The sequence below is a fragment of the Schistocerca serialis genome, chromosome 4 (genome assembly GCF_023864345.2).
Source record: "Schistocerca serialis cubense isolate TAMUIC-IGC-003099 chromosome 4, iqSchSeri2.2, whole genome shotgun sequence".
Classification (NCBI taxonomy): Eukaryota; Metazoa; Arthropoda; class Insecta; order Orthoptera; family Acrididae; genus Schistocerca; species Schistocerca serialis.
Genome location: NC_064641.1, coordinates 300,828,389 through 300,854,644, shown reverse-complemented (window position 1 = coordinate 300,854,644; position 26,256 = coordinate 300,828,389). Strand labels below are relative to the sequence as shown.

Here is a 26,256-nt window from a genome sequence, read left to right as displayed (position 1 = left end):
TATTGTTGCAGAAAGATATGAACCAATATATAAACCACCTACTGAGTAATTTATGAAAGTTAAGTTAGGTTATTTAGAGTATAAATTAATACATTTATTTCACTTACGTACGCTTTGAACACACCTAGCTTTTCACATTTCCATTTACTTCCACATGCTGTCTTTCTATATGTAACCTTTACATCATGTACAGTGCTGCAAAGTCAAATGCAGCTGATTGCTGCAGCTATTTCTTTGTAAGATTACAATCAACTATTATGGTTTTTGTGGTCAGCGTTCTTGGTGTTATGAGATATTTCGTATTCTTGACACTTAGTAATGATCACTGTGGTGGCAGTCACGCATTTCGTCATTTTACAGCTTAAATGCACCAAAGTAAGCGAATCGACATGTAAACAACGGCCCTCGCCCTAGCTTTTATCAAAGGTCTTTCAAAAAGCTTCCCTACTACATTGTCAGAGATTTCATCAAAGGGCTTTGATAAATATTTATCGCTGGCCCCGAAAACTACATTGCTGACGCCACAGTCGGGTACACAGGCCTCTATTCATCGTTGGACACAGACGTGTACATGTCCAGTTTCGACCGTTTGGGATGTCTATCGACTTTCGCGGTCGTATCGAGTTCTGTGAACTGGAAGAAGCCACATTGGGTTTCGTCATTTTAGTCAAGATCGTATTTGATGGGTTTAAATCACGACGTATGTCCTATGAATATATCTGCTTCGAATACTGAGGATCTCTTGAAAATGTGTCGTTATTGATACGAGCAGTCATAATTAGGTATTAGTAAAGACTTACCGGCGGTAAAGTCTTCAGGTGGTATAGCGAAAATGAGTCATAAATTGTACTCCTGGACGATGCATAGTGCCTACGAATGTCGAGTCATGAAATAGAATGTAACAGGTGCGCTGGTTCGTGTCGATCCACATATAATCTGTTTATTATTTTTTTACCTTTCTATCCTAAAAAGATTCTGTGCCCTTCATATCAATTTCATAAAAGTATGTTCAGTAACATTCGATGTTGTTTAAATACAAGCGCGCGCCTACCAGAAGTGAGTTGTCGTTGTCAGTAATTTAAAAATTAAGCGTGAAATATGGAAATGCCAGAAAACATTGAAATCACGTTGATAATCTCGTAAGACAAAGCTCTACCGCCCTTAAACCAAACAGACGTAGCTTTTATTCATCTAGCTTAAATTTGTCACTTCCGAAAAAAGGCACCTTTTAACTGGTAATGTGCATTTCAAGAAGTTGTAGCACACAGATCCACGTGTGTCTGTATTACCACATTTTAGCGCTTGAAGCTGTGCGCGCAATGACCTGACTTGCTAACTTCAATGCAAAATAATTCGGAAACAGCTCGAGTTACCGAATTGTTATCTTAACAGTTATGTATCAGCGCAACCTCCCAACGCAACACCATTAAAAATTTTTCAGACTGTTTCTCACCACCTTGCGTATTGATTTATGTTAGAGACACATTTCACGTTCTAAGTTAAGGCAACTCCAGCGAATTTATGTGCAATACTTAAGTTTTGTTTTTATATACAGTACTTGTAGATTAGGAAACAGTTTACGTCACACTTGTTACTTAATAGTTTGTTACTTACGTGTTGGTTTTGAGGACGTGTTGTTCGTGATTGGCTTCGTAAATTAGTTGGTTTGTGTGTGTGTGTGTGTGTGTGTGTGTGTGTGTGTGTGTGTGTGTGTTTGTGTGTGTGTGTCAGTAATTGTTCTTCAAGAACAATGACAGCGGCTGAATAATTAATTTTGTTCCCATAAAAGGTTAAAGCAAGATCGTCGATACGTTGCTGCGTAGTTGGTACGAGGAAGGCGAGGCGCAGGTCATCAGCATAGTTTCGGATGTGCTCCTAATTGGAATAAAAAAATTCCAACGCAGACATGAGCTGTAACAATAGACTTTATTCAAAACGTGACCGTTCCTTTTCTTTTACAAAATGTCATATAGACTCTATTCCGTACAATAAACGTTACATACTTCACCTCACTTTGAACAACATCATTTTTTGCAGGTTCGTCACTTGCTATTTCTACACCAATATAAAATGGATTAACACCTTGAAATAGTTTATTTTTACAATTACACTGCGTTTCTAAATCTACCCACGACTTGACTTTACCAATTTCAGCACTATTTTCAGGTTTACTATATGTTACAAACTTAAATGCATTACGCCTACTATATTTTCTCCATGGCACACCAGACGATTTGTCGGGTTTAAGACTAAATGGACCTAATTTATTAGTACATGCAATTCTAACTTTCTCCAATGCATCTTGGTCTTCGAATATCTTTTTATTTGCTCTGTCATCCAATGTGAGTCGTTCAACCCTTACATTAATTCTATACTCATATGTGACAATTTTGTTAATAATTACACCATCATATTTATTAGAAAAGAACTTAAATTCATCTGTTATATCATAATGTTTAAGTGTAGTAAAGTTATGTGCATTTTCATCATATTTTTCGGTAGCTCCCATTTTTCCATACTCAAATCTAACAGCATCAGCCTGAGTATATTCCGTCCGCCATTTACACATACGACGAAAATACGGCCTAGTCAAAGTGTTCCGGCGGCGTATCCATCGCCTCAGACGTGCACGGCGAAACCGGTGTGCCATGGAGAAAATATAGTAGGCGTAATGCATTTAAGTTTGTAACATATAGTAAACCTGAAAATAGTGCTGAAATTGGTAAAGTCAAGTCGTGGGTAGATTTAGAAACGCAGTGTAATTGTAAAAATAAACTATTTCAAGGTGTTAATCCATTTTATATTGGTGTAGAAATAGCAAGTGACGAACCTGCAAAAAATGATGTTGTTCAAAGTGAGGTGAAGTATGTAACGTTTATTGTACGGAATAGAGTCTATATGACATTTTGTAAAAGAAAAGGAACGGTCACGTTTTGAATAAAGTCTATTGTTACAGCTCATGTCTGCGTTGGAATTTTTTTATTCCAATTGGGAGGACATCCGAAACTATGCTGATGACCTGCGCCTCGCCTTCCTCGTACCAACGGGAGGCCGAGCGGTTCTAGGCGCTACAGTCTGGAACCGCACGACGGCTACGGTCATGGGTGTGTGTGATGTCCGTAGGTTAGTTAGGTTTAAGTAGTTCTAAGTTCTATGGGACTGGTGACCTCAGAAATTAAGTCCCATAGTGCTCAGAGCCATTTGTGTGTGTGCAGGGGGGTGGGAGCGGCGTGTAGTGAGATTTGTTTCTTGTTTACTTTCCGTGGTTTCTACGTTCGTCACGTCTGTATAAAGCTGTACTCGCGCGCACATACTGTATAACTGTTTACAAACCATTGACGTGCTCTGGTATATTGTTTTGTGTGCTCTGAACTAGTATTATCACAGGGAGCTTTAAGGTGTTCGCGCGTGCTTGTATGTGAGTGCGTGCGTGGTTGCATGCGTGCTGTGTGGGTTCTGACAGTGGTACGACGAGTTTCGCTTTGGGTTTCAGGTGGGTACTGGATATGGAAATCCTCCCAAACCTAACCAGTTCGGCCGTCCTCTGCACCCCCCCCCCCCCTCCCCACATGCCGCCCTCATCGCCGCTCCCCCCTCCCCCTGCCCTATCAGTTCCAAAGTACCGGCTATCCTGCTGTGTGGCTGACAGTGTCCAAGCGAGCCTCGAGTAGCCTTTGGGTGTGAGACACACACATCCGTATTCAACGTTCTAGTTATTCATCACGACGAGTACTGACGACGGCGCGCCGGCGTGTTGCAGACGCGCTGGGCACCGAGGCGGGCTCGTCGTGGAGGTCGGAGACGCCACCCGACGCGTCGCCGTCGGCCAGCTCGTGCGCGACGCCCAACTCGGCCAGCGACCTGCCCGACACCGAGCTGGCCTTCACCGTCGGCGTCACCGAGGGCACGCCCTACGCCTGCCAGTTCTGCGACAAGGCCTTCCCCAGGCTCTCCTACCTCAAGAAGCACGAACAGGTACGTTCACCGCCAGTCCTACCCACCAACTCGGCGCTACCTCCCCCCCTCTGGATGGTCATCATTAAAGTGAACCTACTCACAGGGGTCCAGTGCGGACTGTAATTATCGTATAGCAGCGAAACTCGGTAGATAATCTAATACGTTAATGTGGAAACGATTTACGCTGAAAGAAATAGTTCCTATTTTGATCACCACGTGCAGATCTGGCACTGTGAATGCAAAAAAATACATAGATACTTTTCTTCCATTTGCAATCGATTAGGAACAGGATGTGGGCAGAAAAGTCGAACAAGTGAGAATGGCGTAATGTTGATTTTATTATTAACCTCCACTACCACAATGTGTTAAATATGAGTGTTGTGCACATAGTTCCGCGTAGTCAGCGCGTACACAACTTTCCCACTAGAGCGCGCCCCGCTAAGCACAACAGCGCAGGCGCAGCGCTCGTCCGTCTCCGCACTACGAGATGGCGCTGTCTTAGAGACGGGCCAAATTCTGCTTCCACCGACCCGCGTATTAATATGTAATGCAGCCAATGAGATTGCTGCTAATGTAGAACCTTTCCTCCTCGCGGATCACACTCGCGCAGTGATACCTGAACGCGCGAGGTGCTATAACGAGTGTACAGACCTCAGATTACTCAGTCTGCATTAGTCTGTAGTCAAGCTTCCGTCTGCGCCTAATAAGATTACCATATTCCTGTACATAGCCATGAAGAGAAATGTGTAGACACTTTGTCAAGTATCAGAGATATCTGAGAATAAGATTAACGTACCAAGACCAAAGGAACTTCAGATTGTCAATGGTAAACAGCATCCAGAATCAAGTTACATAATGTCTATGATTTTTATTATTTTAATAAATGTGTGTGAAAATTAATAAAGTTCTGTTTAAAGTTGTTCACCGTCAATCTGATACTCTAAGTGTGCAAGTGGCATTTCTATCGTATCACCTAACGGCAGAAGATAAACACGCCACGATAAGACCACGAGACATATTGCTGGCACTCGCCTACTTCGTTAGAGCGACAAGTCAAATAATCTGATGGTGTGTGTACCGAAGGTCTTACAGTACGCACACCAAAATGAGCACCAGAGATATCGACGAAATCTTGCATCACATCAACAATTGCCCGCAACAATTCCGGTGCAGTCTGAGCAACCTGTTCCTGTATACTGGCTTACAGATCAGGTAGAAATCGAAAAATGCGTTCTTTCACTCTGAAGAGAAGAAACAGGTACACTTGCCGAATGTCGTGTAGGGCTCCCGCGAGCACGCAGAAGTGCCGCAACACGACGTGGCATGGACTACACTAACGTCTGAAGTAGTGCTGGAGGGAACTGACACCATGAATCCTACAGGGCTGTCCATAAATCCGTAAGAGAACGAGGAGGTGGAAGGCTGGTGGCCAGCGGAAGTGTTTAAACTCAGAAGTGTGTTCCTGGAGCGACTCTGTAGTAATTCTGGACGTGTTGGGTGTCGGTTTGTCCTGCTGGAATTGCCTCTCGAATGCAAAATGGACATGAATGGATGTATGGATCAGACAGGATGCTTACGTACGTGTCACCTGTCAGTCATATCTAGACGTATCTGCAGTCCCACATCATTCCAACTACACACGCTCCACACCATTATGCCATGGACTGTGCGGCTGGTCCCGGCGGAGGTTCGAGTCCTCCCTCGGGCGTGTGTGTGTGTGTGTGTGTGTGTGTGTGTGTGTGTGTGTGTGTGTGTGTGTGTGTGTGTGTGTGTCCTTAGGATAATGTAGGTTAAGTAGTGTGTAAGCTTAGGGACTGATGACCTTAGCAGTTTTGTCCCCTAAGATTTCAAACACATTTGAACATTCCACACCATTACAGACCCTCCACCAGCTTCAACAGTCCTCTGCTGACATGCAGGGTCCATGGATTCATGAGGTCTCCATACCAGCACACGTCCATCCGCTCGATGCGATTTGAAACGAGACTCGTCCGACAAGGCAACATGTTTCCAGTCATCAACAGTCCAATGTCGATGTTGACCGGCCCAGGCGAGACGTAAAGCTTCGTGGCGTGCAGTCATCAACGGTACACGAGTGGGCCTTCGACTCCGAAAGCCCATACCCATGATGTTTCGTTCAATGTTTCGCACGCCGACACTTACTAATGGCCCAGCATTGAAATCTGCAGCACGCTGCGGAAGGGTTGCACTTCAGTCGTCGTTTTTCCCGTTCTTGCAGGATCTTTTTCTGGCCGCAGCGAAGCCGGAGATATGATGTTTTACCGAATTCCTGATGTTCACAGTAAATCTCCACTTCATCGCTACCTCAGAGATGCTGTGTTCCATCGGTCGTGCGCAGACCATAAGACTATCTTCAGACTCACTTAAATCTTGATAACCTGCCATTGTAGCAGCAGTAACCGATCTAACAACTGCGCCATATACTTGTCTTACATAGGCGTTCCCGGCCGCAGCGCCGTATTCTGCCTGTTTACATATCTCTGTATTTGAATACGCGTGCCTATAAGTGTCTTTGGTGCTTCAGTGTAGACATCCCCAAAGCCAAAAGTCACGTGGATCCGGATTAAGATCTTGCAGGCTATGTATCTGGAATATCTCTGGAGATAACACGTTTGGGGTGGCAGAGCGGTTCTAGGCGCTACAGTCTGGAACCGCGCGACCACTACGGTACAGGTTCGAATCCTGCCTCGGGCATGGATGTTTGTGATGTCCTTAGGTTAGTTAAGTTTAAATAGCTCTAAGTTCTAGGGGTCTGATGACCTCAGAAGTTAAGTCCCATAGTGCTCAGAGCCATTTTTTGATAACACGTTCGTGGAAGGTTGCATTAAGAAGATTTTTCATTGAGCAAGCGACATGAGGTTTTACGCCATCTTGCTTGTAAACAACGGTTTCCAGACCAGTCTGCTCTTCTAGAGCAGGAAGCTCATGCTGTACAAAAAGATCTCGATAACGTGCAGACGTCATCGCACACCTGACAGGCGCGATGGGTTTATACTATTCAAATTTAATAGCAACGGACGAGAACAAAAGTGCTTGTGAATCCACGCCACACATGCAATTACGCAAGTACTGTTTCTTTTAGTACACAACACGCGATTTAAGTTTCCCAATGTCGGGCACTTTTGTGTATTCCTGCATTCTACAGTGTAAAATGTGCCTCGTCACTCCATGGAATATTGCCCGACCACATGTCGTGAACTTCGATCCTTGTCAGAAACCGAAGAGCAAACTCAGAACGTTGCTACGGGTCATGAGGTTTCATTTGCTGGATTTTGCACGAGTACCAGTGTACAAAAGACGGCAAACCTTTTCGCACTGTTGACCGTGGAATAGAAAATTTTCGTGACTTTGCACGAGCAGTGGCATTACGCCGGGCAGTGCTGCACGGTCAGTTACAGCAACAGTGATCGTCAGTAACTTGTACCGGGTAAGACGTTTCCTTTTCCGGGTGTCTCACCGAGCTCACCGATGGTTTCGATTTTCATTATCATCTTCTTTAAACCATTTAATGATATCGGGCCTGTCCTCTGACCTTTCAGTCGGCGACACTCATCAGTGCAGCACTGCAATTGCTGTAATTCACATAAAACAGTTCCACTAACAGCGCATGGTCTCTCTTCTCGATAGCTGTAATGTTCAGTTACGTTATGGCTTTTGAGATGATTGCGTGGATATCATACCGTCAAACAAACAGTGTACATCGTCAGATTTGAACCTGCTGGCCACAACTAGAGCTAATTCGACAAATTGACAGTGGACTATAAAAGACGGAGTCTGAAGAGATTCATACAGCCCAAACTTATGGCTCCTGGTGCGACACTGAAGTACTGCTGCAGACGTTCCTGTCTCTGCCTGCAGCGTTGCCAGTGTCGTGAAATGTATGCCCCTATTTCTCTGTACAGTATCCACTAGCGCCAGACAAACGCCGTCTTTATAGATACGGGTAGATTTTCTGTAAACCGTGTTTCTCATTGACTTCGGCTTCAACCTGGATTAAGTGATGGTTGAAGGCACATAAGATGCTAGAGATGTGTATTTAGTTTCCCCAGATTGAATTATCCGCCTTTATACCGTACAAACAAATGTGCATTACTGGCCACGAACTGGGTATCACTGTCGGCAGCTGTTGCCTGGAACTGATGGTGCCCTCAACAGTGATTGAAGTGTCTGATCAGTTTTGGAGCTCTGGAGCCTTCCTCGAGTCTTTACTTTACTATGATATTCGGCAACTTGGCCACATATCCAGCTTGATGATTTCTTTGGCAATGTCCTTTTCTGATATACATGTTACATGTTAAATGCATTTTCGCCATACTTGCTTCTACCACGGCATATTGTAAATATGGCCCACGAATAGTAACAACCCTAAAATCTACATCCACCCGCCAGATGATTCTCGAAGCCACTTCTCTTCATGAGAAGCGACACTACACAAGAGACAAGGTGAGCCGCGCTAACAATGCAACCCTTACCCTCATTCTGGAAAGAACTTAAGGGCAAGATAGATGTCACTACACACAGACTTCCTACTCACTTAATAGATCCGGAACATCGACGATAAGTCACTCGTGTCGCTCAAATCAGTGTCCTTCCTTTTATACTAGCAGTAACACTGTCCAGTCACGTTAATGTGACCACCTGTCAAAAGCGCGAATAACCTTATTATACAGAGCGAGATTCTGGAAGGTGCTGTTGACTCCAACGCCGTGGCCAGCTGTTGTAGGTTCCTCAGTTGAGGATCCATGACGCCAACAACCCTATCGAGGTGATGCAAAAGGATCTCGGTTGCGTTTAAATCCGGGGAGTTTGGCGAACAGGAGAGTACGGTAAACTCATCCTGATGGTATATATACTAAGATGGTATCTGTTCTTTCGGACATGTCCGAAAGAACAGATACCATCGGTGACCATGCAGCTCGTAGAATGAAATTACAATGAAATGAACACCCTTAGCTGCTTACAGGCGTTGACATACGTCAACGGGGACAGATGAAAATGTGTGCCCCGACCGGGAGTCGAACCCGGGATGTCCTGCTTACATGGCAGACGCTCTATCCATCTGAGCCACCGAGGGCACAGAGGATAGCGCGACTGCAGGGATTTATCTCTGGCACGCCTCCCGCGACTGCAGGGATTTATCTCTGGCACGCCTCCCGCGACTGCAGGGATTTATCTCTGGCACGCCTCCCGCGAAACCCACATTCTCAGCATGTTGTCCCGCACTACATTCTTAGTGCCCCCGCCCATTATACTCATTACTCGTGGCGCGTTGCCGATTCCCGTAAGAGTTCGGGCACTGTTTGTGCATTCGGACATGTCCGAAAGAACAGATACCTTCTTAGTCTATATATATATATATAGTTAAGGCTCACCGGCCACTTGACTATCTTCTTCCTCTGTGCGAATGCACAAACAGTGCCCGAACTTTTACGGGAATCGGCAACGCGCCGCGAGTAATGAGAATAGTGGGCGGGGGCACTACGAATGTAGTGCGGGACAATATGTTGAGAATGTGGGAGATAAATCCCTGCAGTCGCGCTATCCTCTGTCTCCTCGGTGGCTCAGATGGATAGAGCGTCTGCCATGTAAGCAGGACATCCCGGGCTCGAGTCCCGATCGGGGCACACATTTTCATCTGTCCCCGTTGACGTACGTCAGCGACTGTAAGCAGCTAAGGGTGTTCATTTCATTGTAATTTCATCCTGATGGTTTTTGAACCACACATATATACTCCGAGTGGGTGACAGGTTACATTGTCCACCTGGTAGATGTCGTCGTGCCGAGGAAAAACAAAGTGCGTGCAGGGGCGGGCATTGTCCACAAGGATTCGTACACACATCAGTTGACCCATTGTGACGAGATGACGCAGGGAATTCCACGCAAACATTCCCGAGGCCATAACGCTTTCTCCTCCGTCCTGGACCCCTCCGACGATTGTTGCAGGGTGTAGATCGTGTGTCCGATGGAGCTTAAAACGTGGAGCACCTGAGAACGACACCTGTCACCGCATTCAGTTGCGGTACTGGCGTGTAAACTCCAGCCTTCCTCTGCGATGAACAGCAGTCAGCATGGGTGCATGAAGTAGGTGCTGCTGTGGAGGCACATACACAGCAACGTTCGTTGAACGGTCATTGAGGAAACACTGTCGACAGCTCCTAGGTTCATCTGGGCGGACAGTTGCTCAACACTTCCACATCTATACGCCCGCATACATCTGCCTCGGCGCCGGTTTTGGACAGCACCATTTTGCCTTATACAGTGTACTTTAACCTCGGCGGCACGCCAACAGTTTACAGACATAGCCGCTTCAGAAATGCCTGTGCCCTTGGCCCGAAAGCCAATGAATGATGCCCTCTTGGACGTCAGATAAATCGCTCCGTTTGCGCATAATGACAACTGCTGAGCTGTTTTCCGTGTCCGCCGACGCGCTTTGTACACCGTCCGCTGCTAGTGAAGCCACCTGCCGTCTGAGTGGTTACTGCAGGTTGACATCGAACACAGGCGGTGGTCGCATTAATGTGACTGGACGGTGTAGAACACGACTAATTCGATGCTACAGCGTATGTAATCTCTGATCGCGTTGCTTGATAGCCTCATCATTTTTTTACACAAAACTCTTTGATTGCTCTGAACGTTTAAAAGTTTCAACGTATCGTTGTAGTTCGTATGTGGCCGATAATTCGTTAAATTCATTTGACCCTCTCATGCGTGCCGGCCGGAGTGGCCGAGCGGTTCTAGGCGCTACAGTCTGGAACCGCGTGACCGCTACGGTCGCAGGTTCGAATCCTGGCTCGGGCATGGATGTGTGTGATGTCCTTAGGTTAGTTAGGTTTGAGTAGTTCTAAGTTCTAGGGGACTGATGACGTCAGCAGTTAAGTCCCATAGTGCTCAGAGCCATTTGAACCATTTGAACCTCTCATGGGCTTGCGAACGAGTAGATTACCAGACACAGGCAGTCAGTATCGGTTTCTGTTAAGTACTGACGGTAGTAGCTTCGCCAACTCAGAGCCGACTGGAGCAGCTAAGCGTGTTGTTGCGTGGGTGTAACGGAGGGATTAGGGGACCAGGGAACAAGTGTTTTGGGGCTGCCGCGGACCTTGGCCGGAGTGGGGGACTCCGGAGGGATTTGCGGGCTTGCCGCAGCGGCGCCTGCGCAGCCGAATTGCCACCTTCCTCAGCAACAGGCGCCAGGAGTGCGGTCGAGCTCTGCAACACTGTGAAGGACTGCGCATACTTCTCCTATTTGTTAAATGCAGTGAAGCAGCTTTTTTTCCTTTCATTTATTTGCAAACTAGCCTACAGTTGACGATACGTCTGCAAAGATGAAGCGAAGTTTGTTTACATTGACGGTACCACTGTTAAATCAGTCGTGAAAGGCTTGCGCTGTCTGGTCTAAGTCTTACCAGAGCGCAACATGCTTAGCGAAGTCTTTTGAAATATGGAACGCAGTGAAATATTACTGCATCCAAGGTTGCTTTATTCAAGTAACTTACAGCATTACAGACTAGTAACGTCCCCCACATCCGCCGATACTTTGACACGTGAACACGCCGCCATTTTCAAGGCACGAATTTAATGAGCTATCGCTATGCATGACAACTTAAACTTTCGGTGGGTGCAGCAACATCAACGATGAACCAAAAGTAGGCGTATGCAGAAAGACAACACACACAGTGAGCAACTTGCATCACCACACGACCATGCAGGACCAAGTCAGGTTTTGTCAGTAGCGAAATATAAATAACACTTTTCGAGGTAGCGCTACCTCTGTTCATCCGTTCTCTAACGAAAGAGAGACGGCAAAGTATTCAGAGTAGAATTTAAGCAAAAACATGCATTTCTATTCATAAGATCACTTGCTAATCTCAGCAGCTTGCTTAATAAACGCTCTTCCAGTAACCGGAAATTTCACAAGGTTGCTCTACTCCAGACGACGTGTTTCAGAATTTCCCACAGGGTATAATCTTTTTTCCTTACTTTCGTAAACAGTTTTTACTAAATAGAAAAATTATTTTGGAGTCATGAGGTTGAAACAAAAAGTACTTTGTGAAGAACAGGTTTGTTTTTCTTGCAGTTTCTACTTATCCGTTGATGCCTCATTGTGTGTCCTATGAATGGTTCCCTAGTTTAAGTCAAATTGACCCATAAATTTCTTGTCTGCACAGTTCAGTACTTCTTAGTTAGCTACCCAGTCTTTGTACTGGACGAAGAAACGCGCGTTGGCATTGTGGTTGGTTCTTGCATTTGCTTCTGGAGAAGGTCGTTGGGATACTAAAACACACACGAAGTATTAGACCACTTTTTATAACTTGAACAAGATGAAACAATCCGTGTCCACGGGAGCGTCATGTAAATTTTTTACTGTCACAGGTATCACTTGATACAGCGCAGGTAATAATATATTCTCTCAAAGTATAACTGACAATAAACTTTTGCTACATGGTTGTGTGTAATACAACTCTCTCACTGCTGACTGCAGTTAGATTATGCTTTCGTCTTCGGCGATGATTGCAATGTGGACTAAGCGGCACTCCGCTCTGACGTAGGCAAGCACGCTGCAGCGGTGGCGTGTGGAACTCTTGAGGGCGTGTGTACGCCGATTTCGCTCATTCGTCGCTGCGTCTGGCAGCGAATATGAGTAATTCTGGTTCCTTTGCGCGGTACCAACTTCGTCTTGGCACTCGTTCTTCGCACATCACGTAATCTATCCATCTCGTGTCCAATTTTCTTCATTGCTTTTCTAAAAACATAAAATGCACTCCACGTGTTAAGAATATATCGAAATATCGTTGTCAACTCTAGTTCTGAAAAACACATTACAAGACGGGGTAGAACTTTGTTTGTTATTCATGTGGAACACACAATTTCGGGAAGTCCTCCACAAATTCTTACACTAATTTTTGGTCGTGAAAGTAATAAGTGAAATGGAAAGCAGTAAAAATCTTGAAAATAATGCTATTTATCGTTGCACAGCACTGCTCACGGATTAGATCGTATTGCCTGTTCCGACTGGCTGACTGCTGCCTACAAGGCAGCACGAGGAGCGATCTATTATCGCGGAACGTATGATCTGCATGACGCCAGTTCCTCCAGCTGTTACTGTCAGTGGATGAATCCTGATTACATCGCTGCTTCGTGATTCATACACCTCTTAATTTGGCCTCACGAGGCTGGTGACTCCTTTCCAGACCTTCCTACGTCAGAAAAAATCCGAACCTCACGAAAGACAGCGACGCTAAGTATTCAGCTTCGGAGGCAGTCATCGTCGAAATCAGCAGGTAAATTTCAGTATGAAGTGGGCGTATGCCAGTATGGCAGTTAAAGCGACCGCTGGAGCACAGTATCGTAAGGGCCAACTGTAAACCATGTGGCGCCGGCAGATGGAGGAAGCGAATGAGCAGCCGTGCTTCGTTCTGCGTTTTCCTATTGCCCTCCTCCTTCGGCGCCATAGTTTTGCGTATCATCCTCCTGTTTACCGTAAGCCAGACAGGAAGCTTGGACACAGAGTTTATAGGAAGCCAACCAACACGGACAGGTACCTGCATGCATCCTCCCACCACCATTCTACGCAAAAGAAATTGGATATGCAAACTTTAACTAAGAGAGCCTGCAGGATCAGCAATGAACACAATCTCAAAGCTGAATTACAGATACCTCAGGACCATTTTTGGAGCTAATGACTACTATATGAGGATGATACACAAAACTATGGCACCGAAGGCGGAGGGAACTAGTGAAATGCTGAACACAGTTCTGTTACCATACGTACAAGAGATTGCTGAACGTCTGGGTAAAATTCTCCGTCGAGCAGATATTAAACCGATTTTTCGTAGCTACAACAAAATAAAAGACGTTATGGGCTCGACGAAAGATACCACTGACAAGTTTCATGCTGCCGGAGTTTATGAAATCGGGTGCAAATATGGACTGATGTATGTAGGTGAGACTGGGCGTCTGAACACGACAGATATACCCGTCTCAAACAATGCAACAAATCAGCGGTGGCAGAACACCAGGAGCAGTGCAGGATGAAGATCGAATTCCGAGAGGCCCGCTTACTGGCGAAACAGCAGTTTAGTTTTGAGGAGGAAGATTAGAGAGGCTACAGAAACAGTCAAGCGACCCGACAACAGTAATACAGAAGACGAGTACCGACTTGCAGCGTCTTCGCCACCAGCAGTGACAGCTTTGCGGAAGGACAGCTCTCGCAAAGCAACAGGCGCGTGGTGGCCGCAGCAACGGAGGGTACACAGAGCTGACGCGGCCTAGTCGATACTAGGCAGTTAGTAAACAACGTTAAGCTGCAGTCGCCGTTCAGTTTCCTATTCACCGATTTCCACCAATGGCAAGCATTAAAGGAAACTCCAGTGGAAAACGCCTATTTGCGGCAATGACAACACGTAATGTAAAGACCAATAAAAGATCACCTAATATCCTTCTTCCTCGCCCTCATATCCAATGAGAGCACTCCTTCATAGTATGTAAGTAACAAAACTAGTGCTCATTCCATAAAGAAAAAAATGCTCATTCAGCAGTTAGCAGTACATCCTGAGGAAGGCGTCTTGCAATAGCCGCCGAAACGTCGGAATTTTATAGCTGACAATGCCACCTCAAATCCAGAAGAATTTTACTGACTGCAACAGAAACATATTTCATATAAGCTCGACGAAGTATTGAAGCGATGTTAGAAATGTCTTTTTTTCTTAATCTTATATTTTTTTGAAGAAATTGCGTTTTCTGGCGCTATATGATAAATCTACAACACCATCTACAACACCCGTCTGTTTAAAGTTAAAAATGAACAGTTATCGAATACAAACTGAATCAAACATTTACAATTTGAATTTTACTGTAAATACTGTTTATATTTGGGTAACAGGAACGAGAATAACTATGCAGAGCAAAAATGTTTCTTAGGTTGCGCGGCCCTTCTGTATCGTACCTCAGTTTCTATATGGTTCATCGCTTCCGGTTTCTACAGGAATCTAGTAAAACACTGATCGCAGACGCAAGCAAAGCCATTCAGAAAAGGTAACGCCCGATGCCACGCACCTAACGTACAGGTAACGCGGTTACCATCTTAACTGACCACCGCTACTATGAAAACTACATTAGTGTAGGCTCACTTACGATAGTCTACGGTAGCTTACGTTAGTCTGACAACCCACGTTCACACAGCTCGCGTCGCACAGCACTGACCTTGTGAGCACGAGGATCTGCCCTGGCCACCAGAGCCACAGACATCAATATTATTGAGCCTTTGTGGCCTACTGTGGAGAAAATAGTGCGTGATCGCTATCAAAAATGGTTTAAATGGCTCTGAGCACTGTGGAACTCAACTTCGGAGGTCATCAGTCCCCTAGAATTTAGAACTACTTATACCTAACTAACCTAAGGACATCACACACATCCATGCCCGAGGCAGGATTCGAACCTGCGACCGTAGCGGTCGCGCGGTTCCAGACTGAAGCGGCTGGAACCGCTTGGCAAGCTGATCGCTATCCGCCTCCATCGCACCATTTGGCAAGAAGAGTGGTACAGTTTTCCCATGAAGACCATACAGGACCTGAAACTTCCATGAAGAATAAAAGTGCTAGCCGGTCGGGGCGGCCGAGCGGTTCTAGGCGCTACAGTCTGGAACCGCGCGATCGCTCCGGTCGTAGGTTCGAATCCTGCCTCGGGCATGGCTGTGTGTGATGTCCTTAGGTTAGTTAGGTTTAAGTAGCTCTAAGTTCTAGGGGACTGATGACCTCCGAAGTTGAGTCCCATAGCGCTCAGAGCCATTTGAGCCAATAAAACTGCGTGCTGGACCGAGGCTCGAACCAGGGACGAGTCTCGGTCCCGCACAGCGCATACTCCGCTGCAGAGTGAAAATTTCATTTCGCATGTGGGGACCTGTATTTGTCCAATCTGAGACGGCTGGCAGCTGTTTTTAATGCCAACAGGTTTTCTGCACCATATTAGGCACAGTAGTGTGTTGTGTTCCTGGCGTTCTCATATTTTTATCTACCGCTCATTTGTAAATTTATAATCTGCACACTTCGTAATATTTTTTAGGTAACGGGCAGTAGTTTTGTGCCAGCCGGGCATCGTTGCAAGTTCGCATGGCTTAGAAAGCTGCAGGCTGCAACAGGTGACGGTGTACTGTAGACATTGAGAGGGCAACGCACTCGCAACCAGTGGAGGAGCGCTGCCGTTAGCACAATGTTTTTTCGTGCCGGCCGAGGCGGCGCCCGGCTGCTAGCTAGCGGTGCCGAGAGTCCAGTCGATCACACGCAGCGTGCCGCGTGGCGCCCGCTACCTGCCGGCCAAGTAGGGCCGCGCCGGGGCAGGCGGAAGCCTAGGAGACGGGAGCTAGGCGGACCTAGCCGCTGGGCCGGGTCCCGCTAGCGGCCGGAAAAACGCGCCGAGCTGCGCTTCGAGGAACGTAGGCAGCAGACCAGTCGCGCTGTCCCAGCTTGCGACGCGCCGCGCCTCGCCTCTTTTTCCCCCTTTGGGTTCCCGTCCCGTCCGCGCGTTGCGGTATTTCCTAGTTGCAACGGTGCGCGCCCGCATGTGCAGGCCAGTCCGCCGCTGCAGGCAGTCCCACAAATCTCCCCCTCCTCCCGATCCGTCGCCAGCTGACAGGTGCGACCGGGGATACCGCCAGGTCAAAGCTCCACCGACGCATCCGACTGCCGCTGTCTGCTGTCCGCCGCTGCCTCCTGCTCTGGACAAAGAGCCGACGGCTTAGCTACCGCATCCTTCTCACTCTGAACTGACGTCATCAGTCCCACTACATCCACTGCTGTATAAATACGTTACTTGTATATTACAGACATTCTGATCAGGTGGCGACCTGCAGATTGTAATATTTCGTGATATACTTCAGAGAAGATGATAAAAGGGTATTCATTGTACAAATATATTATACTAGAACTGACATGTGATTACATTTTCACGCAATTTGGGTACATAGATCCTGAGAAATCAGTACCCAGAACAACCACCTCCGGCCGTAATAATCGCCTTGATACGCCTGGGCAGTGAGTCAAACACAGCTTAGATGGCGTGTACAGGTACAGCTGCCCATGCAGCTTCAACCCAATACCACAGTTCATAAAGAGTAGTGACTGGCGTATTGTGACGAGCCAGTTGCTAGACTACCATTGACCAGACGTTTTCAATTGGTGAGATGTGGAGAATGTGCTGGCCAGGGCAGCAGTCGAACATTTTCTGTATGCAGAAAGGGCCGTACAGGACCTGCAACATGCGGGCGTGCATTATCCTGCTGAAATGTAAGGTTTCGCAGGGATCGAATGAACGGTAGAGCCACGGGTCGTAACACATCTGAAATGTAACGCCCACTGTTCAAAGTGCCGTCAATGCGAACAAGAGGTGACAGAGACGTGTAATCAATGGCACCCCATACCTTCACACCGGGTGATACGCCAGTATGGCGATGACGAATACACGCTTCCAATGTGCGTTCACCGCGATGTCGCCAAACACGGATGCGACCATCATGATGCTGTAAACAGAACCTGGATTCATCGGAAAAAATGTTTTGCCATTCGTGCACCCAGGTTCGTCGTTGAGTACATCATCGCAGGCGCTCCTGTCTGTGACGCAGCGTCAAGGATAACCGCAGCCATGGTCTCCGAGTTGATAGTCCATACTGCTGCAATCGTCGTCGAACGGTTGGTGCAGATGGTTGTTGTCCTGCAAACGTCCCCCATCTGTTGACTCAGGGATCGAGACGTGGCTGCACGATCCGTTACAGCCATGCGGATAAGATGCCTGTTATCTCGAGTGCTAGTGATACGAGGCCGTTGGGATCCAGCACGGCGTTCCGTACTACCCTCCTGAACCCACCGATTCCATATTCTGCTAACAGTCATGGGATCTCGACCGACGCGAGCAGCAATGTCGCGATACGATAAACCGCAATCGCGATAGGCTACAATCCGACCTTTATCAAAGTCGGAAACGTGAAGGTACGCTTTTCTCCTCCTTACACGAGGCATCACAACAACGTTTCACCAGGCAACGCCGGTCAACTGCTGTTTGTGTATGAGAAATCGGTTGGAAACTTTCCTCTGTCAGCACGTTGTAGGTGTCGCCACCGGCGCCAACCTTGTGTGAGTGCTCTGAAAATTTAATCATTTGCATATCACAGCATCTTCTTCCTGTCGGTTAAGTTTTGCGTCTGTAGCACGTCATCTTCGTGGTGTAGCAATTTTAATGGGCTGTAGTGTATTTATTTTGAATCGATTATCCGTTTGTACAGTACTTTGTTGCTGTATTCGGATATCATCTTTTTCAAAATTACGCCATGCGTTTTGACAATTTTAAATACTGTCTAACTATATGGCATAACTGAAGTTAAAATCTTCTGCGTTGTTAGGTCGCGTCATATTTCTTCAAACAATCGACACATCGTCTTCAGGATCTTCTGATGTCTGTTGTAGACTGAGCACTCTCTCAATCTACAGTGGATGCCACAAATCCTGCAGAAGATCCAAACAGAGGGGTCAAACGTCGATTGCTTGAAGATATATGACGCGGCCTAACAGCCCAGAAGATTTTTAACTTCAGTGACTACGGCCACGAAAGCCTACAACTTACACATGTGGCATAATTTTGAAAATGATGAGATCCGAAGATGACATCAAAATACCGTTGAAACCGGTCATCAACTTAAAATAAGCATTTAAATGCTACTCTAAAGTATTTCTTCCAGTCACTTCAGAGTAGAAACAGTCTTGGTTGCGAAATTATTTAATGTTAGTGACGCGTTTCGCCCCCTTGGGGGCATCATCAGGTTGTGTAAGAGTAGCTGGTCATGAAACCCATCCGTCAGATAGCCATACAAAAAGTAAAACAGACGCAACAGTAACTAGATATATAATCCATCAGTCATAAGAAACACACAAAATGCAAGGTGGACCTTGAACATTCCAGCTGACACCGCCATAGTAGTACAATATAGGACCACGCTTACAAAAATAGAGGCGGTACGAGCCGCCGTAGCAGCGTTCGGTTCATTCCGCCTCCGCGGCGGTAGAAAATCGCTCACTGTTACAAAAATCATGAAAAAGTATTGAAATTTACGTGGGGGGACAAGATCTCTCCCGTGCCTGTTAAAAGATCAGGTAAAGTATGTGGCGCCAGCACGTTACAGGACTATCAGCCCGACTTCGGGTTCGTATCCTTCTACCCGCCACGGCACTAGGAGGTGGAGGGGTGGCGGTTCCCTCGCCACGACCGCCACATTCGTTCCGGGAAAATAGCCCTGTACGCACACTGAGAGAACTTGAGGGATTGCAACGAGGAAAAATTCCCGCTCCCACCCGGAATGGAACACCGGACCTCTACGGCTGTAGTCCGGTGCTCTACCCGCTAGACCACCACGGACACGCAGTGTCCTTAAGGATGTCAAAAACGCGTTTTCGGTTTCAATTACGGACAGAGTTAAATTTTTTGAAACGAAAGAAATTTTACCTCCAGAGAAATAATTGCTAACTTATTTTGTCATATATTGAAACTATCCAGAGGTTCTTAACACAGTGCAATTGCTAAGTACAAGCTTTGCAAAATATCTTTTTTGAAGTTTTGTTACTTTTTAACTCGTGAAAAATATTAAATTTGAAGTCTGTGTCTCCTACAAAAAGCAAATAAAAACTCTGAAATTCACGTATACTGTACACAAGTGATTCCCATCCTATGTGATGATTACCCCCTGAAGGGTAAAATGAAATTTCATGAGGGTTAAAAACAAAAGTGATTCGGTCACGAAACTAAACAGTTTTTAAAAGATCATTATTATTATCCCTTTTTCGTAAAACTGTAATCCAGATTATATAAGTTGCCAATAACTGTATTTTCTTTTTTCAAATACTATTGTTGACACGTGACGCAGTGTAGTAGATGTTACAGCTTGGTAATCGAATGAATGAGCAACATGTCCCTCACATAGTCTGCCGACTATACACATACTTCGTAACTTGTAGCCTGCGCCTGTGACAGCGAAATTGAGACATACATGTTACATACGCTTAAATGTCTCATGTAAATGTCTTCTCCGGTTCCTATGAAGTTCTCGCAATGGACCATAAATTGCTTCATTATTCACTTCGCAACGGACAAACGAGCTAATTGATAGCACAACACAACAGTCACTATGTAATGGCTACTACAGTTCTCTAGGGCCTTGACAATATTCGTCTTCTTCTATTCTTATTTTACTGTTACTACTATTCTTTTTCTTCTTTTTGTTATTAGAGTCAGGGATCAGACACAGAGCACCGACAACATGAAGTCTTCAAATTTCTGCCACTTCAGAAATATGGAATACACGTTTTAATTTGGTTAATTGTAAATGTAGTTGCAGCGTGTGGTTGAAGTATGTGTCGCTGTGGGGTGGAGCACCTTAGAGCAAGCGTGTTTTGTAACGAGTGTCAATGTGGGCAGTTAGTTTTATTTTCTGGAAAGAATACTCTCACGATGCACTGAGACTTTGCTTCATCACTGATAAATAAGGATTGCTAGAAATAAACAGTACCAATTGTCTACTTAACTCAGCACATTGTAGTTTAATAAAACACCTACAGAAACTAAATATCATTTATCTTTCATCATTTTAATAATAAAAGTCCTCTAAGAACATTTTTCCATCATAAACTTTAGTTTGGGCTCGATGTTGTTGATGGTGAGGACATTAAGGGGGGAGGGGGGGGGGAATACTAGCTAATATCTTATCCTCAACGGTAACAGTATCAGCAAGGATGGGAACCATTGATGTAGACAGTTCTGTATAGTGCCTTTCAGCAAGTTGATCGTACGGACCGTGCAGAAATCACGGGAATCGCTGTGCCAAGTTTGGCTTAACGAATTACATGCTGCCGAATCCCTGCATTCAGATCGACCTACAATCAGCCTAATCGGTATTGACATGTGGTAGTTACCCTCAGCCGTGTAAAATAACTCCTTTAGTTAACCCTATCCTGACGTAAGCCTAATGAAATAAACAGCTCTATCAGGACTATATGATGAGAGTCACAAATGAGTAAAAATATTCAGAGGTCCACTTGCTGCTAATCACAGCAAGAACCGCTATTTTATTATCCTGGCGTAGTTATTGTTTTCAAAATACGCGAAACCAAGTCAACCATTTAAAGAGCCGTTGAAAAACTTCAGCCTCGAAACAGGATATTCTCTCACAGATGTACTGAATGCCACACGCAAGACCTGATTTGCATCAGCCAGCCCTCGGTAGACACCGGAAAAAAATTCAGAACGTCGTGGAGTGGGCGAGCAATCATGTAAAGACTTGTGGGTCACACGTTGCCGACAGTGCAGAATATTCTCTCTCGTACCTCAGTTTGAGCTGTAGAGAGAAACACGGGAAGTGCTATTTACAACAGCATTAAAAAAATGGTTCAAATGGCTCTGGCCACTATGGGACTTAACAGCAGAGGTAATCAGTCCCCTAGAACTTCAAACTACTTAAACCTAACTAACCTCAGGACATCACACACATCCATGCCCGAGGCAGGATTCGAACCTGCGACCGTAGCGGTCGCGCGGTTCCAGACTGAAGCGCCTAGAACCGCTCGGCCACTGCGGCCGGCACAACAGCATACTAGGCGGCTAAATTGTGCAGTCATGGCATTCGTATCCCCTCGCTCATGCAGGCGTACGACAACTCTTGCTTATTATTTCTTGATTTTTATGAAATTCAATTACGTTATCTTATGTTAAAAGTAGTAGTAATCAAGCGGTGAGCTATTGCGCGCAGCTGGTTAAATGATTTAAGACGAAATACCGTGGCAAGAAGTAGACATCATTCGCCTGCAGTCCAGAAACCTCATGGATTACTAATTATGACGGGAAAACTTTTAGAACCACAAGCGATGACCTATCTCATTATATTACACTGAATGAACTCAAGTACGTTAGTTAACAGTGATTAATTCCGTGTGTGGGATTCTGAGACAAAAGAATGAAATAAAATTTATTGTCCAGCTCACAATTAATGAAACTTTACTCATACATGTACTCCCACTGTAGATTTACTTGTCTGCAAAAATCAGTAACAAGGAAACAAGAGAAACGGTAATCTCTGGCTTTAACAGTAGCTTCCTCCAGTATATAATACTGATATTGTTCAATGCATGAACTCAGAAATGCATTCAGTTACTCAATCCATGCATCTCGCATAAAACTGCAAACATACCAGCCCCAAACACGTTTATACCAACTGCCAAATTCGAATACTCCCCAAGCTGCGGTTCTCGGGCAATCTGAACGGGACACACTTGTGATAGGTTTGCACGCACGCACGCACGCACGCACGCAATATAATGGCGGTTAGCAAATCTCCTCACTTAAGAAAATATTTATTCGCTATGTAAGAAATCAGAATCTGCGAAACATGATTAATGCACAGAAAGAACAGAAGCATGTGTGGACATTATTTTATTCAATAGTAGAGACATTGTATGACAGTTTCTCTAGGCATGTAAACAGGCAGAATACGGCAATGCGGTCGGCAACGACTATAGAGACAACAATTGTCTGGCGCAGTTCTTAGATCGGTTACTGGTGCTACAATGGCAGGGTGAGTTTGAACGTGGTGTTATAGGCGGCGCACTGGCGATGGGACACAGATTCTCCGAGGTAGCGATGAAATGGGAATTTTCCCGTACGACCATTTCACGAGTGTACCGTGAATCTCAGAAATCGGGTAAAAGATCAAATCTCCGACATCGCTGCCGCTCGAAAAAGATCCTGCAAGAACGGGATCAACGACAACTGAAGAGAATCGTTCAACGTGACAGAAGTGCAACCCTTCTGCAAATTGCTGCAGATTTCAATGCTGGGCCATCGACAAGTGTCGGCGTGTGAACCATTCAACGAAACATAATCGATATGGGCTTTCGGAGCCGAAGGCCCACTCGTGTACCCTTGATGACTGCACGACACAAAGGTTGACGCTCCACCTGCGTCCGTCAACACTGCCATTGGACTGTTGATGACTGGAAACATGTTGCGTGGTCGGACGAGTCTCGTTTCAAATTTTATCAAACGGATGGACGTGTAGGGGTATGGAGACAACCTCACGAGTCCATGGACCCTGCATGTCAGCAGGGTACTGTTCAAGCTGGAGGAGGCTCTGTGTGTCGGGCGTGTGCAGTTGGAATGATGTGGGACCCCCGATACGTCTCTGACAGGTGACACGTGCGTAATCATCCTGTCTGATCACCTGCATCCATTCATGTCCATTGTGCATTCCGATGGACTTGGTCAATTCCAACAGGACAATGCGACACTTACAATGCGACACTTACAATGCGACACTCCCCAAGTCCAGAATTGTTACAGAGTGGCTCCAGGAATACTCCTCTGAGTTTAAACACTTCCGCTGGCCACCAAACTCCTCAGACATGAAAAATATTTAGCGTATATGGGATGCCTTGCATCGTGCTGTTCAGAAAATATCTCCATCCCCTCGTACTCTTACGGATTTATTGACAGCCCTGCGTGATTCATGGTGTCAGTTCCCTCCAGAGCTACTTCAGACATTAGTCGAGTCCATGGCACGTCGTGTTGCGAGACTTCTGCGTGCTCGCGGGGGCCCTACACGATATTAGGCAGGTGTACCAGTTTCTTTGGCTCTTTAGTGTATTCTCTCTTTCAGTCCCTTGACTGTCCCTAGACATACACAAGTTTAATTCCTTCGAAATTCCCACGTAGTCTTGCACTTACTTGTTGCACTTTCGTGGAAAAAGAAAATTAGGATTTAACGCCCCATCGACGACTAGGTCACTAAAGAAGGAGCACAAGCTCAATATTGAGGAGGAGGAGGAGGAGGAGGAGGAAGAGGAGAAGTGGCACACAGTCTCAGCTCAACGCAACTTAGCTTGGAGAGCTGCAAACTGCATAGCATCAAGACCTTGTGGGCTGTTTGTCAAAACATCCGGCATGGGATGCTCTGGGGTTGGAGTACTTCTTGGTTGTGTTTCGAAACTTGTGCGGAGAAGCTGTGGAGCTTGGGCAGACTAAAGATCCTCCTGTTCGTGTCGGTGTTTGGTAATACAGCAAGGAAGTTCGGTTGCTTCCTGCACTGTGCCGCAATTCCTTCTTCGACAGAACCAACGTGTCTGTTAGCGGCACCAACCAATGACAAAGGCTCAGAGCTTTAACACAAATAGACGCAGGCCTTCTACGCCTTATCAACGTTAAAGGAAAAAACAAAGTATGCTTTTGACACTCTCAGCATCTTCCTCGTTCGTCACTAGGATTTCCGCAGTCTTGCGGTCGTCAGCTAAACAGACATCTAAGAGACTGCGTCTTATCGCGACCGCTCTTCCGTAGGCGTAGCTTGCGGCTTGAGAAATGTTTGGTTTCTCTTCTTCTCCCCTCTGATTCTTCTAAGGCGTGCACGAGATAGTCCCTGCAGTCGCACTATCCTCTGTGCCCTCGTTGACTCAGAGCGTCTGCCATGTAAGTAGGAGATCCCGAGTTCGAGTCCCGTTTGGGGTACACATTTTCACCTTTCTGTAAAGTTTGGAAGGTAGGAGACGAGGTACTGGCAGAAGTAAAGCTTTGAGGACGGGGCGTGAGTCGTGCTTGGGTAGCTCAGTTGGTAGAGCACTTGCCCGCGAAAGGCAAAGGTCCCGAGTTTGAGTCTCGGTCCGACACACAGTTTTAATCTGCCGGGAAGTTTCATATCAGTGAAATGCTCGTTAACTCACAACCCGGTCCAAACTGTCCCACTGTTAATTGGCGATTCTGTGTAACTCACGTAGAGAACGTGGCAGTTTTTGACGTCCAAAAACATCTCACTTCCATTGTGTTGACCCTAGCATGCTGAAGGAACGTGTTGACGAGAACAACACGCGAATTACCATCCATCAAGATGGAATTGTCAACAATATTTTGGCGGTACGGCCCCGCTATTGGTTAGAGGATCTCGTCCCTGCACCATAGCGCAGTGAGAGTGCCTTTAACAACCATAAGGGGTCTGCAGTGAGCCCTATGTAACGGCAACCCAGAACCTTCTTGCACATGTGGGACCCAGTGTTGGACACGTTAGATGTTACCGGGCTGCCTCCGAACATTTTGTCTACGATTAACATGATGCAAACAGATCCGTATTTCGTCCGTAAACAACATTCAGCGCCATTCCTCGGGCGTCCGTTTTCCGTGATTGCTTTCCTCTTTGTATCGGAGTGCGCGGTGTTGCAGTGTGCGACGTGGTTGTCAACGTTGTCGTTGGAAATGGTGATTCGCATCATGCAGTCGTCTCCTAGCAGTTTGATGCCATACGCGATGTCCTGTCGCCTCTTCGAACGCTGAACGCAGTTCTGGAACACTCCTGGATAGAAAATTTCCCAATCGTTGGATGGGACGCGGAGGACTCACTGCCTGGCCACCACGTTCAACTGACATTACACCGCTTGATTTCTTCATGTGGGGATTCGTGAAGGACCGCGTGTATGCGACCGTAGTGGACATTATTCCTACGTTGCGACATCGTATCACTAATGCGATTGCCACAATAACAGAGGAAATGTTACAAAGAACTTGGCAAGAAACTGAATATAGACTCTATATTCTTCGTGCTACAAATGGTTCACATGTATTGATGATAAATAAGTAGCCGGTCGGGGTGGCCGAGCGGTTCTAGGCGCTACAGTCTGAAACCACGCGACCGCTACGGTCGCAGGTTCGAATTCTGCCTCGGGCATGGATGTGTGTAATGTCCTTAGGTTATTTAGGTTTAAGTAGTTCTAAGTTCTAGAGGACTGATAACCTCAGAAGTTAAGTCTCATAGTGCTCAGAGCCATTTGGTGATAAATAAATAAATTTGTGAGATGCTTTTCAATGTGGTGCATTTTTGATTGTTGTATCTATTGTGGTTTTTTTTCCTGGGCCTTTGAAATCATGGAGGTTTGAGTGGAACACCTTGTATAATGCAAAAAGAACCATCCGATTTGCTTCATTTCCTAAGCTGGAGGAAATGAAGCTTTGACCCTACACTAAAGGACTGTTAGAGTAAGATTATATTGTCACCAACAGAACCGAGGATGAGGGCGGAAAAATCCGCTATTTTTTTGTGGCATTTTAGAACATATTAGGTAGACCTGGATGGCTCCACTGACAAGGATACGGAACATTTCCTTGCTTTTCTTTCCTTAATACGCGTTACTAATGGTTATGTTGTCTACGACACTTATTGAACTCAATGCTCCTTCATTTACTAAGAGTTTATGGTAAGGAAGCACTGCGGGA

The 26,256-nt window shown here is 45.9% G+C and overlaps 1 protein-coding gene and 1 non-coding gene across 2 annotated transcripts in view; one reads left to right on the top strand and one right to left on the bottom strand.

Annotated features, from left to right (window-relative positions):
• Positions 1-26,256, top strand: part of LOC126474406 (zinc finger protein 423 homolog) — a 283,023-nt gene that overhangs the window by 109,250 nt on the left and 147,517 nt on the right. The window contains exon 2 of the mRNA XM_050101875.1: positions 3,761-3,975. Coding sequence (XP_049957832.1) covers positions 3,761-3,975 — 215 coding nt within the window. The remainder of the gene's footprint in view (positions 1-3,760; positions 3,976-26,256) is intronic.
• Trnat-ugu (transfer RNA threonine (anticodon UGU)) lies at positions 8,979-9,053 on the bottom strand. Its single transcript has one exon. It is a non-coding gene; the product is annotated as a tRNA-Thr (tRNA).